This window comes from Sceloporus occidentalis, unplaced genomic scaffold (genome assembly GCF_023333645.1).
Source record: "Sceloporus occidentalis isolate IW3139 unplaced genomic scaffold, rSceOcc1.0.p SCAF_3, whole genome shotgun sequence".
NCBI classification, from domain to species: Eukaryota; Metazoa; Chordata; class Lepidosauria; order Squamata; family Phrynosomatidae; genus Sceloporus; species Sceloporus occidentalis.
In genome coordinates this window covers 6,781,868-6,797,101 of record NW_028316983.1, presented here as the reverse complement: position 1 = coordinate 6,797,101, position 15,234 = coordinate 6,781,868, and the positions used below count along the sequence as shown (strand labels likewise).

The 15,234-nt window shown below is 47.6% G+C and overlaps 1 protein-coding gene across 4 annotated transcripts in view; it reads left to right on the top strand.

The window, feature by feature from the left end:
* ZBTB46 (zinc finger and BTB domain containing 46) overlaps positions 1–15,234 on the top strand; it is a 100,072-nt gene that overhangs the window by 55,955 nt on the left and 28,883 nt on the right. For 3 of the 4 annotated variants that reach the window (XM_089513548.1, XM_089513550.1, XM_089513551.1), the window contains 2 exons: positions 6,430–6,599; positions 15,107–15,158. The exons of the other annotated variant lie outside the window; for it this stretch is intronic. In XM_089513548.1, coding sequence (XP_089369674.1) covers positions 6,430–6,599; positions 15,107–15,158 — 222 coding nt within the window. The remainder of the gene's footprint in view (positions 1–6,429; positions 6,600–15,106; positions 15,159–15,234) is intronic. 4 annotated transcript variants of the gene reach the window in all.

The window sequence follows — 15,234 nt, the reverse complement described above, 5'->3', positions numbered from 1 at the left end:
CAGTTGAGGAGGGAGGGGCCTCTTCCTTCAGGCAGTCCCTGATGTTGCTGGGTCTGCCTGATGGCTCCCTCTGAGGCCGAGATGACAGTTGAGGAGGGAGGGGCCTCTTCCTTCAGACAGTCCCTGATGTTGCTGGGTCTGCCTGATCGCTCCCTCTGAGGCCGAGATGACAGTTGAGGAGGGAGGGGCCTCTTCCTTCAGGCAGTCCAAGATGTTGCTGGGTCTGCCTGATGGCTCCCTCTGAGGCCGAGATGACAGTTGAGGAGGGAGGGGCCTCTTCCTTCAGGCAGTCCAAGATGTTGCTGGGTCTGCCTGATGGCTCCCTCTGAGGCCGAGATGACAGTTGAGGAGGGAGGGGCCTCTTCCTTCAGGCAGTCCAAGATGTTGCTGGGTCTGCCTGATGGCTCCCTCTGAGGCCGAGATGACAGTTGAGGAGGGAGGGGCCTCTTCCTTCAGGCAGTCCAAGATGTTGCTGGGTCTGCCTGATGGCTCCCTCTGAGGCCGAGATGACAGTTGAGGAGGGAGGGGCCTCTTCCTTCAGGCAGTCCAAGATGTTGCTGGGTCTGCCTGATGGCTCCCTCTGAGGCCGAGATGACAGTTGAGGAGGGAGGGGCCTCTTCCTTCAGGCAGTCCAAGATGTTGCTGGGTCTGCCTGATGGCTCCCTCTGAGGCCGAGATGACAGTTGAGGAGGGAGGGGCCTCTTCCTTCAGGCAGTCCAAGATGTTGCTGGGTCTGCCTGATGGCTCCCTCTGAGGCCAAGATGACAGTTGAGGAGGGAGGGGCCTCTTCCTTCAGGCAGTCCAAGATGTTGCTGGGTCTGCCTGATCGCTCCCTCTGAGGCCGAGATGACAGTTGAGGAGGGAGGGGCCTCTTCCTTCAGGCAGTCCAAGATGTTGCTGGTCTGCCTGCTGGCTCCCTCTGAGGCCGAGATGACAGTTGAGGAGGGAGGGGCCTCTTCCTTCAGACAGTCCCTGATGTTACTGGGTCTGCCTGATGGCTCCCTCTGAGGCCGAGATGACAGTTGAGGAGGGAGGGGCCTCTTCCTTCAGGCAGTCCCTGATGTTACTGGGTCTGCCTGATCGCTCCCTCTGAGGCCGAGATGACAGTTGAGGAGGGAGGGGCCTCTTCCTTCAGGCAGTCCAAGATGTTGCTGGGTCTGCCTGATGGCTCCCTCTGAGGCCGAGATGACAGTTGAGGAGGGAGGGGCCTCTTCCTTCAGGCAGTCCAAGATGTTGCTGGGTCTGCCTGATGGCTCCCTCTGAGGCTGAGATGACAGTTGAGGAGGGAGGGGCCTCTTCCTTCAGGCAGTCCAAGATGTTGCTGGGTCTGCCTGATGGCTCCCTCTGAGGCCGAGATGACAGTTGAGGAGGGAGGGGCCTCTTCCTTCAGGCAGTCCAAGATGTTGCTGGGTCTGCCTGATGGCTCCCTCTGAGGCCGAGATGACAGTTGAGGAGGGAGGGGCCTCTTCCTTCAGGCAGTCCAAGATGTTGCTGGGTCTGCCTGATGGCTCCCTCTGAGGCCGAGATGACAGTTGAGGAGGGAGGGGCCTCTTCCTTCAGGCAGTCCCTGATGTTGCTGGGTCTGCCTGATGGCTCCCTCTGAGGCCGAGATGACAGTTGAGGAGGGAGGGGCCTCTTCCTTCAGACAGTCCCTGATGTTGCTGGGTCTGCCTGATCGCTCCCTCTGAGGCCGAGATGACAGTTGAGGAGGGAGGGGCCTCTTCCTTCAGGCAGTCCAAGATGTTGCTGGGTCTGCCTGATGGCTCCCTCTGAGGCCGAGATGACAGTTGAGGAGGGAGGGGCCTCTTCCTTCAGGCAGTCCTTGATGTTGCTGGTCTGCCTGATGGCTCCCTCTGAGGCCGAGATGACAGTTGAGGAGGGAGGGGCCTCTTCCTTCAGGCAGTCCAAGATGTTGCTGGGTCTGCCTGATGGCTCCCTCTGAGGCCGAGATGACAGTTGAGGAGGGAGGGGCCTCTTCCTTCAGGCAGTCCAAGATGTTGCTGGGTCTGCCTGATGGCTCCCTCTGAGGCCGAGATGACAGTTGAGGAGGGAGGGGCCTCTTCCTTCAGGCAGTCCCTGATGTTACTGGGTCTGCCTGATGGCTCCCTCTGAGGCCGAGATGACAGTTGAGGAGGGAGGGGCCTCTTCCTTCAGGCAGTCCCTGATGTTGCTGGTCTGCCTGATGTCTCCCTCTGAGGCCGAGATGACAGTTGAGGAGGGAGGGGCCTCTTCCTTCAGGCAGTCCAAGATGTTGCTGGGTCTGCCTGATCGCTCCCTCTGAGGCCGAGATGACAGTTGAGGAGGGAGGGGCCTCTTCCTTCAGGCAGTCCAAGATGTTGCTGGGTCTGCCTGATGGCTCCCTCTGAGGCCGAGATGACAGTTGAGGAGGGAGGGGCCTCTTCCTTCAGGCAGTCCAAGATGTTGCTGGGTCTGCCTGATGGCTCCCTCTGAGGCCGAGATGACAGTTGAGGAGGGAGGGGCCTCTTCCTTCAGGCAGTCCCTGATGTTACTGGGTCTGCCTGATGGCTCCCTCTGAGGCCGAGATGACAGTTGAGGAGGGAGGGGCCTATTCCTTCAGGCAGTCCCTGATGTTGCTGGTCTGCCTGATGTCTCCCTCTGAGGCCGAGATGACAGTTGAGGAGGGAGGGGCCTCTTCCTTCAGGCAGTCCCTGATGTTGCTGGGTCTGCCTGATGGCTCCCTCTGAGGCCGAGATGACAGTTGAGGAGGGAGGGGCCTCTTCCTTCAGGCAGTCCCTGATGTTGCTGGTCTGCCTGATGGCTCCCTCTGAGGCCGAGATGACAGTTGAGGAGGGAGGGGCCTCTTCCTTCAGGCAGTCCCTGATGTTGCTGGTCTGCCTGATGGCTCCCTCTGAGGCCGAGATGACAGTTGAGGAGGGAGGGGCCTCTTCCTTCAGGCAGTCCAAGATGTTGCTGGGTCTGCCTGATGGCTCCCTCTGGTTTTATTTAGCTCTGGGTCAAGATTTAGAAATGTTTATGTTCTAATGACATGATACTGATATTTCAGTGTCAGCCTTCAATAGTAATATACTTCTTTCTTGATTTTTGCAGTGTAGGATAAGAGGTGATTATAACTGTCATTTTATCATCTGAATTTACAGTTTGAATTTTCAAAAGCTGGTAGTTATATCACTGAGCAACAGGGGTTTTTATGTATACATATATCTGAAATATATATTTTAACAAGAAAAGAATGCATTAGCTTTAGTGAAATATAGTACTGCTTGGCCTAAAGGAAGCTCGCAGGAGACATGGTATGTGTGTACCATACCTCAGCTCACATTAAGACCGCTTTGCAATTAATTATGCCCAACTCATTTTCTATTTTCCAAACTGTACAATGAAATGTATGTTTCACTACACAGACACCTAGTACATTCAATTATTTGAATTTTTCTCTGCCTCCTAGCCTTAAAATTGGAAGACTAAATTAAATGCTAGCCACAACCATTCCTTTTCTTGCATTGTGGAGGGCTCCCACATAAAAAGAAAATAGTTGGGTTTCTGTCATTTGTGATGATCTTGTTTCCACTCTGGTAAACTGTGGAGAATTCCAAGTATCTTGCTGCTACCAAATGAATTGTGGTACTGTTTTTACGGACTGTCTTTACTGACACTTGTACACTGCTTTGATCTTGGGAAAAGCGGTTAATAAATAAACAATTTATTATTATTATTATAAATGGTTCAATGAGGCATTTATTTATTTTAAGAATATGTGTTATTTTTCATGGCAGGTTTTCTCCAAATGGTTTCCAGTGAACTGATAAAATTTTTTGAAATGTAGGGGAGAACTGGGTCTGAAGTTGCTTTCTCAACCTGTGCAAGTGACTCTGATCAAATTATGATCTTAAATGTTTAAATAAATTAACTTTTACTTTTTTGTAATGTAAATAGAAGTATCAGGGGATGGGATTAATAAAAGGAACACAGTGATAAAGATTACTGTCACTAGTAGTACCCCCTGAACTTGTTGTTTGCATTGGAAGATAATTTTTTGTTTCTTTAATGTGTTAGATATGGCCTTCCAGATTACACTGCAACTCCCATCATCTGTCACTATTGGCCATGATGTGTTAGGCTGAGGGAAGTTAAAGACAACAACATCTAAAGGGCCACATGTTCCTCAATTCTGCTTCTCTTACTGTGTAGGCAACAGTTTTGTGGAGAACAATTTTTTTTTTGAATAAATGTTGTTGTTGTGTGCCTTCCAGTTTGTGGTGTCCCAGAACCTATCATGGGGTTTTCTTGGCAAGATTTGTTCAGAGGAGGTTTGCCATTGCTTTTCCCTGAGACTGAGAGTTTGTGACTTGCCAAAGGTCACCCAGTGGATTTCATGGTGAACCCAGGAATTGAACCCTGGTCTTCAGAGTCATAGTCAAATGATCAAACCAATATGTATTTGTGTACATAATTCCTCTTCCACAGTCATAATGCTGTTTGAACATCAAATACACTAACCCCATAGTTACTGGAAAACCCATACAATAAAGATCACTTTTAGTTGGCCTTCTGGTTTCATTTGCTTCTTAAATTACAATAGTTCCTAAGGCATAAGGGAGGTTCATACACAGCCTCACATAGTGATACTCTGTTTCTTCCTTATGAAGGAAGTGGTACTGCCTTTCCTGGGTGAGCAGAAAACTAATAGGGGTTGAGCAAACCTATGGTTTCCACAAGCCATCACTAAATCTCCCAATGATACACTTCCACCAATTTCAGACTCTACTTTTAGGGAACATTTTGCAGATCAGCTTATCTGCCACTGAGCTATAATTTACTTTGAAATATTTTTGGTGCACGCAGTAATAGATTTGTTTGGAGCAAATCTGTTGAGTCTCACAGTACCTTGTTTCAACTGAGAACGCACCCGACACTGGTCTGATGTTACCCATCGCTCTGGAAGAGGGATAATGGCTGACAAGCTGCCTTTCTTGGAAATTTGTGCATCATTATTGCGCTTCTCACTGAGAAATGCCTGATAAATCTCCAAGGATACTCGTGATTCTCAGCATACAGAGACTACTGATATATTATAAGGAAGTTTTCTAGAATTCAGATTGTTTGTAGTGGTATCAAGTTGCAATCAGCTTTTAATAATTCTTCTGTTAGCTAAATTGCAGAACTGCATTACAGGGTACATGGCTGGTAACTTTTGAACTAGGTACTATCAAACATTTTGAGTATTACTCCTGCTCAGCACTTGCTTGTACTAAGCATCTATTTCCCACCGAAGCATATGATTCTAGCTGTACTGGCCTTTTAAGATAATATGATACTTTTGTTTTTGTTGTGTGACTTCAGGTCATTTCCAACTTATGGCTATCCAAAGGTTTTCTTGGCAAGAATTGTTCAGAGGGGGTTTGTCATTACCATCCTCTAAGACTGAGAGAGTGTGACGTGCCCAGAGTCATCCAGTGGGGTTCTATGGCAGAGGGGGGACACAAACCCTGGTCTCCAGAGGTGTCATTTAACACTCAAGCCTTGACGCCACACTGGCTCCCAATAGAAACTACACAATCAGAAAAAAGATTTACATTTGACTGAGTTTGGATGAGGAAATTATAGGCATCCTAATTATTCATAATGGACTGGGTTCAGATTTAATCATGTGTAGCTGTGCTAGGTAAAGCAAATCTCAGCACCCTCTGTGTACATTTTAATACGTTTTTTAAAATCTATCTTCATTCCTCTACGTCAGCATTCAGAAAGATATACATATACACATACATATTTGATGTATTTGTACAAAGTTTTAGTATTGCTAGTCAAAAGCAGAAGTTTTCTGTGCAGCTATTCTGCCTTTTTCTCCTTAATAGACTTTTTGTGGTGATAATATCAAAAATAGGAAGAACTGGTGGTAAAACATGGGAGGGAGGAAAAGAGATGAAAGATAATCCTATCTGCCCCTCTCCATGAAATTCTGTAATCCATTCAGGGTGATTTCATAATAAAAGCATTGTTTGAAAGTACCCCTGAAGTTAGTGTGTGATTGTGAAGTATTTGACCATCATTATTATGTTCTGGTTTCAAAAAGCTCTGAGAAACACACACAGATAGAAACTTCTTGAATGCTATCAAATGCTAAATGGAAATGCCAATGGATTCATCATGTACAAACATCAAAGCACTGTAACTTTTTTAACTTGCTCTGATTTTTGCGCTGCCTTGTGTTCTTTTTCCTGTCTTTGACTTTTGTTCAGTGATCATTTGGCTGCTATATGATAATTCCTGCCATACTTTTGGCTAGGGAGGCTGTATAAGGCAGTCAATGGGGACTGGAATTACTGTGCCGCTTCATTTCCTTCTACTCACAGAAGACTAAGCTGCAACTGTTCATTCCCTGCCTTTTGTAAAAACTCCAGCTGGTGCTAGTTCATGTGGGTGAGACTCGTTTCCTGTGTTCCTCAGGGCCTGGCACCAACCTGAACCGTTCAAGGGGTGAATGTGATGGCAAAGTGGAAGCAGCACCTCCTCTATTGGCTTCATCACACCTTGCCACTCAGAGCCCCCCTGCCATTTGCACCTCTTTTGGTAACATATCACCAGAAACTCTGAAAAGAGCGATGCCTTCTACTCAGGTAAGATCATAGTTGACTGAGATAGTGTGCCTTATATAGACTAGTTGTTAGACATTTCATGGTTCAGTTTTGCAGAACATTTTGAGGAACAATTTCACTTGAGCATGTACCCTCATGGTACCTATTGGTAACTCAGTTTCCAGTTGTTTTTGTATTTTAAAATTTCAAAACTGTTAATAATAATAATAATAATAATAATAATAATAATAATAATAATTTGTATCCCACCTCTCCCTGTATTGGATCGAGGCGGGTAACAGCAAACAAGAACAATAAAATAAAAAATGAGCATCTGTAGATAAAAGCATAGCAAGACATATTAGATCCTAGTTCCCCTATCTCCCTCCCACCCTAAAATACCATTAAAAAACAATTCCCAATAAAAAGGGTAATAAAATAGATCGAGATCAAAGTCAGGTGGGTACAGCCAAACAAATGGAGAGTGAAAATTCTGAGGAGATTAGTTTGCGAAGGCCTGCCGGAAGAGATCTGTTTTTATTGCCTTTTTAAAGGCTTCCAATGATGTTACATGGCAGATCTCATCCGGCGGGTCATTCCAGATTTTTGGAGCGGCAACAGAACGTCCTCTGGGAAGTCGTCTTCAGTCTAGTTCTCTCTAACTGCAGTAGGTTCTTCCCAGAGGACCTGAGAGTGCGGGAAGGATTATATGGGAGGAGCTGTTCCCTCAGGTAAGCTGGCCCCAAGCCTTGCAGGGCTTTATAGGTAATAACCAACACCTTATACAGTACTGTGCCCAGAAGCTAATGGGCAGCCAGTGTAGGGATTTTTAAGATAGGTGTAATAGAATCAAGTTTGGAACTCCCTGTCACCAATCTGGCTGCCATATTTTGGACCAATTGCAGCTTCCGAACATGGCATAAGGGTTGCCCCATGTAGAGTGCATTGCAGAAATCGAGACGAGAGATTACCAGTGAATGTACAAACGTTTCTAGCTTTTCCCATTCCTGGATGGCCAGCCAAGACGGGCAAGGGTCGAGTGAGCACATCTTCGGTACTAACCAACTCAAATTGATCCAGAATAACAGTATAGGCGGAGGCGCTGGACTCTCTCATAAGGCCGGGATCCAAATCAGCCCTTATCTGAGAGATTTCGTCTGTGAAGTACTTATTAAAAGCATCACAGCAGGCTTTTGTAGGTTCTAATAAGGAGTTCAGGGTGGTGGGCATTTGAGTCAAGTCCCTTACCATCCTGAGTAGCTCTGCTGGAGGAGACACTGCAGATACAGTAGATGCAGAATAGAAAGATTTCTTAGCTGCATCTATTGCCACTCCATAGAATTTAAGAAAAACCCTATGCCGTGTGTTATCAGGCATGAGTCGATATTTCTGCCAGCGGCACTCTAGCCGTTGTCCAGCCCACTTCACAATTTTGAGATCTTGACTATACCACGAATTGCAATTAGAAGTGGGTTGGAAAGGGCGCTTGGGAGTGATGGAATCTATAGCTCTGGTAAGATTGTTGTTCCAAGTGTTAACCAGAGCGGCAACAAAATCGCCGGCATTACCAACCATCAAACCCTCTAGGGCAGCGGTTCCCAACCTTTGTTGGGCCGCGACCCCCCATTGGGGACGAAAGTCCCGCCCGCGGCCTCCGAGCAGGCTTTGCGGCCGGAAGTCCCGCCCCTTCCCAGCCTCCCAACCAATTAGGGAGGCCACAGAGGGGAAAGGGGCGGGACTTCCGGTTGCAAAGCCCGCTGGGGCTTGCAGTCCCGTCCCCTTCTCCCCGTGGTTGCCTGGCAGCCCCGGGGAGAAGAGGAGGAGGAGGCCCCCTGTCCCTTCCTCCTCGCATGTGCATGCACCCGTGGGGAGGGAGGGAGAGGAGGAGGCGCCCCCCACCCCTTCCTCCTCGCGTGTGCATGCACTTGTGGGGAGGGAGGGAGAGGAGGAGGCGCCCCCCCGCCCCTTCCTCCTCGTGTGTGCATTCACCTGCGGGGAGAGAGAGGAGGAGGCGCCCCCCCGCCCCTTCCTCCTTGCATGTGCATTCACCTGCGGGGAGGGAGGGAGAGGAGGAGGCACCCCCAGTCCCTTCCTCCTTGTGCATACCCACGCCAGTGCAGGCACACGCAGGGAGAAAGGGAAAGGAGGGAGCCCCTTCCCCTTTTCCCTGCCAATGCCTGCTCCAGCGCCGGCACCCGCGGGGAGAAGAGGAGGGGGGATTCCCAACCTGGCGACCCCCGAGAAGGGGTCGCGACCCCCAGGTTGGGAACCATGGCTCTAGGGCCTCTTAAAATAAAATAAATCTTTATTTATATTTCCCGCCTCTCTCATGGATCGAGGTGGGAGTACAACATATAAAATCAGCATTACAACAAGCACAAATTATCTAAAATTACATCAATTAATGAACAAGACAAATTCATAAAATTAATATGGTCCATACCTATATAAAATTAGTGGAAGATAGGGTATTACTGAGGTTCCATAATGGTGGATCAAATGGATAAGCCCCGCCGGAAGAGATATGTCTTAAGTGCTTTCTTAAAAGCATCTGGGGTGTTGATGCGGCAGATCTCCTCCAGCAGGTTGTTCCAAAGTCTGGGGGCAGCAGCAGTAAATGTCCTGTCATAGGACGTTTGATTTCAGTCTGATTGTTGGGTACTCCAGTAATATCTTTCCAGATGTTCTGAGTGTGCGGGGCGGATTGTGTAGAGAGAGGCATTCCTTCAAGTAACTTGGGCCTGAGCCATGTAGGGCTTTAAAGGTAATAACCAACACTTTGTATTGGGCCTGGAAGCTGATTGGTAGCCTGTGTAAAGATTTTAATATTGGTGTGATACGTTCTGATCTAGATGTTTTAGTGATCAATCTGGTCGCAGCATTTTGAATCAGTTGAAGCTTCCAAGTTTGGTACAAAGGTAGCCCCACGTAGAGCGCATTACAGAAATCTAACTGAGAAGTTACTAGCGCATGTACCACTGTTTCAAGGTCCTCCTGGGCCAGGTAGGACACAGCTGGCGTATCAATCGAAGTTGTTGCCAAGCACTCCTGAATATCACCTCCACCTGAGATTACAACTGTAAAGACGAATCCAGAAGCACGCCTAAACTGCAAACCTCGTCCTTCAGGGAAAGTGTAACCCCATCCAGGACTTGACGGCAGATCTCCTTCCCTGGGCCAGGGGTACCTATCACTAGTACCTCCGTTTTCTCTGGATTCAATTTGAGTTTGTTTTCCCTCATCCAGCCCATTACCCACCCAAGGTAGGCATTCAGAGACAAAATGCCATCCTTGGTCACTGCTTCAGTCGGAGACATGGAGAGATAGATTTGGGTATCATCAGCGTACTGATAGCACTGAGCCCCGTGTCTCCGGATAACCTTGCCCAGTGGCTTCGTGTAAATGTTGAAAAGCATGGGGGACAGGATGGCGCCTTGAGGGACGCCAGATGTCAACTCTCTGTTACAAGAGCAACTGTCCCTCAGCATCACCATCTGGAACCTGCCCAAGAGGTAGGAACGGAACCAGTGGAGTACAGTGCCTCCGATACCTAACTCCCTCAGGCGCCTCAGAAGGATACCATGGTCTATGGTATCGAATGCCGCTGAGATGTCCAAGAGCACCAGCAGGGTCACACTTCCCCTGTCGATGCCCACATGGAGGTCATTGACCTAGGCGACCATGGCCGTCTCTACTCCGTATCCTGCCCTGAAGCCAGTTTGAAATGGGTCCAGATAATCGGTTTCATCCAAGACAGCTTGGAGTTGGAGGGCAGCCGTCCTCTCAATCACCTTGCCCAGAAATGGTAACAATGAGACTGACCTATAGTTATTTCTAATCAGGGGTTCTAGGGAGTGTTTTTTCAAGAGCGGTTTAACCACAGCTTGTTTTAAGGTTGTTGGAAATTATAGTCTGTAACAATGTTGTTACTGCGTCCCCTCCCTGAACATGATGGGCAGGGATCGAGGGGGCATGTTCTCCTTACACTTCCAAGGAGCTTGTCCACTTCATCGGTAGTTACAAACTCAAATAGATCCAGTCTAATATAGTCCACGGAGTCGCTAGACACCTCTCTTACAGTCTCTGTTTTAATGCTGGCATCAAGATCAGCGCTTATCTGAGAGATTTTATCCGCAAAAAAGTCATTAAAAGCATCACAGCAGGCAGCAGTTGGTTCTAACAATGGATTCAGGGCAGGAGGCTGTTGAGTTAGCTCTCTAACCACCCTGAACAGCTCTGCTGGGCGCGACTCTGCCGATGCAATACGGGCAGCATAGAACGAATTCTTTGCTGCCTCGATCGCCAGTCCATAAGATTCTAATGCAGGGGTAGGCAACCTTTTTGAGCCGGGGGCCGGGTTGCTGTCCCTCAGACAACTGGGGGGGCCGAAGCAGTGGGGTGGAGCTTCCACCCTCTGGGGGTGGGGCCACATGTTGGGGGTGGAGCTTCCACCCTCCAGGGGTGGGACCACATGTTGGGGGTGGAGCTTACACCCTCCAGCGCGGGGCTGCATGCTGGGGGTGGAGCTTCCACCCTCCAGGGGTGGGGCCGCATGCTCCGCCCCTGGAGTAATAATAATAATAATAATAGTTACTAGCATGGAAACTACTAAAATGTAATTCAGAATAAAAGGGAGAAAGCATGCACACTGTCTCAACCCAGAAAAGCATAAGGAGTTGAGAGGAGTTTTTGCAAAGAGAATGCCAAGGGCAAGTAAATAATAATAATAATAGTTACTAGCATGGAAACTACTAAAATGCAATTCAGAATAGAAGGGAGAAAGCATGCACTGTCTCAACCCAGAAAAGCACAAGGTGTTGAGAGGAGTTTTTGCAAAGAGAACACCAAGGGCAAGTAAATAATAATAATAGTTACTAGCATGGAAACTACTAAAATGCAATTCAGAATAGAAGGCTAACCCCCCTCCCCTAAGGAAGCAACCAACATCTCTCTGTCTTGCTCTTGTTCTTGCTGGCCGGCTGGCTCCTCCTTCTTCCTCCTCCCCCTTTCCCTGCTCTTCTATTCATAGGGAGGAGGAGGAGGAGGGCAGAGGGCAAGGTGGAGCCCGATGCAGGCCTGCTGCAGCCCCTGGAGCCCTGTTGGAGTGCTCCAGGGGCTGCACCGGGCCTCCTAGATGGGCGCCGCCATTTTGTTTTTCAAAATGGAGGCTGAAGTCTTGCGTGACCTTTGCTATCCTGAGGTCACACGAGACTTCGGCTGCCATTTTGAAAAACAAAATGGCCCCCGGAGCGGCGCAAAAACGGAGGCGATCGGCAGCAATTGGCGGCAGGACTGCGCAGGGGATGGTGGGAAGGCCTTGGCGGGCCGGATCCGGACCACGGGCTGCAGGTTGCCGATGCCTGTTCTAATGTGTTCTCAAGGAGTGTCTTATCGGATAAGCGTTGGTGTTTTCGTCAGCGGCACTCTAGCCGTCGCGTGGTCCGCTTCATTTTGCAAAGATGTGGGTACCATGGATTCTTTTTTGGAGCGAGTCGGAGAGGGCGCTCAGGAGTGATAGTGTCTAAGGTCATCATTCCAGGTATCAACCAGGGCATCGAGAGAATCGCCGTCGTTCCCAACCATAAGACCCTCTAGGGCTTCTTGGAACCTTTTTGGGTTCCATCAGTCTTCGAGGGTGGGCCATTCTAATAGGTCCTCCACCCCCAAGAAGGTTATGGGTAGTGGCTTTTACTCCCACCTTGACCAGGAAATGGTCTGTCCATGACAGGGCAGTGGTGTCGATCACCTCTGCCCACAGGGTCTCCTGTTTGGTGCTGAAGACTACATCGAGTGTGTTACCTGCACAATGTCTCGTACCCGAGACTAGTTGGGACAGGCCCATGGCTGTCATGGAAGTCATGAACTCCCAAGCTGCTCCTGTAGGATCTAATGAGCTGGTCCCAAGAGGAATGTTGAGGTCCCCCAAGATTAAAAGTCTGGGGGACTCCAGCACCAGTTCCAAGACCAGCTGTGTCAGCTCAGTCAGGGAGTCTGTTAGGTGACGGGGTGGACAGTACACCAATAGAATCCCCAAACTGTCTTTAGCCTTCAGGGTCAGGTAAACACACTCGATGTGCCTCATTTTTCGAACAGGTCTCCTGGTCAAGATGATGGTACTCTTATGGGCCAATGCCACTCCCCCTCCTCGCCCACTTTCCATGACCTGCTCTTTGGACCACTTACCTAGCTGGGAGGGTTCTAGCCCAGATGGTGTTGCTATCTTCACCCAGCCAGGTTTCGGTGAAGTAAGCCAGGCCGGGGAATAGTGGCCTTCAGCCCGACCTTCACCAGGAAATGATCCGTCCATGACAAAGTGGAGATATTAACTACCTCCACCCATGGATATGCCTGCTCCATAGAGAAGACCACATCAAGAGTTTGACCTACACAATGCGTGGGCTCAGAGACTATCTGGGAAAGGCCCATGTTTGTCCCGAGCTGCACCAGATAAGTTTGTTAAACCAGCCTCGAGGGGGATGTTGAGGTTGCCCAGAACTAAAAGCCTAGGCGACTGCAACAGCAGCTCCGAGACCAGCTGCGTCAGCTTGGCTAGGGAGTCTGTCAAGCAACGGGGTGGACGCTAAACCAAGAGAATCCCCAGACTTTCCCTGGTCTTTAAGCTAAGGTACATACATTCGATGTGGTCCATCTTACAGATAGGTATCCTGGCCAAAGCAAGATTATCTTTATGGACCAAAGCCACTCCCCCCCCTCGCCCATGTTCCCTTACCTGCTCACTGACGGAGTACCCGGCTGGTAAGACCTGAGACCAGGTGGCTGAGCTATCATCACCCAGCCAGGTCTCTGTGAAACAAGCCAGGTCAGCCTCTTCATCAAGTAGGAGATCATGGACTATGTGAGTTTTATTTTTGACTGACCTGGCATTACACAAGAGCAGGGAAAGGTTCCGTGCTTGGTTAGGTATACTCTCCAGCTCTTTTGGGATAGCAGGATGAATGGAAGGGGAGATAGATATCAAACATCGATCTCTCCTTCCTCTGTAACGACATTTCACCCTGTTAGCGCCATATCGTCCGTTACCCTGCACAACTTGTATAGCCGTTCCACAGGCAATACCTCTTGCCTCCCCCAATTCACCATCTGAATTATATTCTCCTTGTCCATGCCCATCTCCCTCCAAGTGTCCCAAGTATTATCCTGAATGTGAAGCAGCAAGGGAGTAATAGCTTTTCTTGCTATAAATTTGCCTGAACTTGTAAAATGTACCTTAAAATATTCACACTCCGTGTTTAAAAAATGTTCCCTGACTTTGGAAAAAAAAGAGAAAACAGTCATCAATTGTAGAGACCTTTGTGAAAGTGTTGAATGTTTATTAGTTCTCTACTCCCAAATTCTGAAAAATGTGACTTGATCTGTTATGATACATAGAGAATAGTCATTTGTTATGCAAGTAATGCTGTGTATATAAGAAGAGGCCTTCTTTATAAATCAGAATATGCTAGTATGTACTTGGATCTAAAGCAGTGGTGGAATCATGCAGCTTTCCAGATGTTGTTGGATTGCAATTCCCAGCAACTTTAGCCAGCATAGCCAATGGTGAAGAATTCTAGAAGTTGTAATCCAACAACATTTGGAACATTTTTCATTCCTGTTCTAAAGAAAACCTAGCAAAAAGAGACCCCCTTCTGTAAAGTCATCTTTGGAAATATCAGAATTAATTCTGGAAATTAGCTATTGAAGTGTTGTCTGTTTATAACCAGACTGCATGGATCTCTTTGTATTGCTTTAATAGCAAGTTTGTGTAGTATTTTGAAAGCTCATTGACACTTTATGAAAGCAGCAAGAGTCTTGTTGCAGCACAGAATGTAAAAGAGTTGCAAGTACTTCCTATTCCTGTCTTTGTGGGTCGTGCATAGCAAGGAAAACTTAAGAGCTAGGTTAGTGTAGCTATTATTATGTTCAACTATGACAAACAAGTTCAAATTGTCCCTCAGAAATGAAGCTCATTGGGTAACCTTCGGCCATTCATGATTTCTAAATCTAACCTACATTATAAGGCTGTTTTCAGAATAATATATGTACTTGGGGGTGGGGCAGGCGAAAGAATCTTAACATGCCACCTTGAACACCTTGGAGGAAAAGCAGCATATAAAGGTAAATAAAGTTACACTGAGTGAAAACAGTGGCCATTTTTCCTAGATAGTACTGTTTAAGATAACTGATTCTGTTTAGCTTGTCACCCTTTTTATGCCCACCAGTATTTTTGTGTAAGAAGATTGTCAGGACTGTTTTCCACACTCAGAAATCACTTCATCAGGAACCTTCTGGTTTCACATTTTATCTGCTATGGAAGTGCTTCTGGTGTAAAAACAGCAAGATGTATGGAACTGTCATTTCTGTTCAGAAGCTTTAGGGCAGAGTCTGTTTGAGAATGTTGAAACCGAGAATTTTTTTTACAGATATTCAACAATTTTAAAGAAAAGATATTTAATAGTATAATGTTTGAGAAACTCAAATGTAATGTATAAAATAATTATCAGAATTTTCATTAATTTAATTGTGTGTTGTCCATGAATTTTCCTACGCAGGTCACCTATGATGGATTTCTAGCACTGTGGCAGACAGACAGCTCTGACACAGGTAATTGAATGAATAAAACTTAAGTTTAATTATTCCATCCATAAAAATTAAAATTTAACCTTGTGTGCATTCCTGT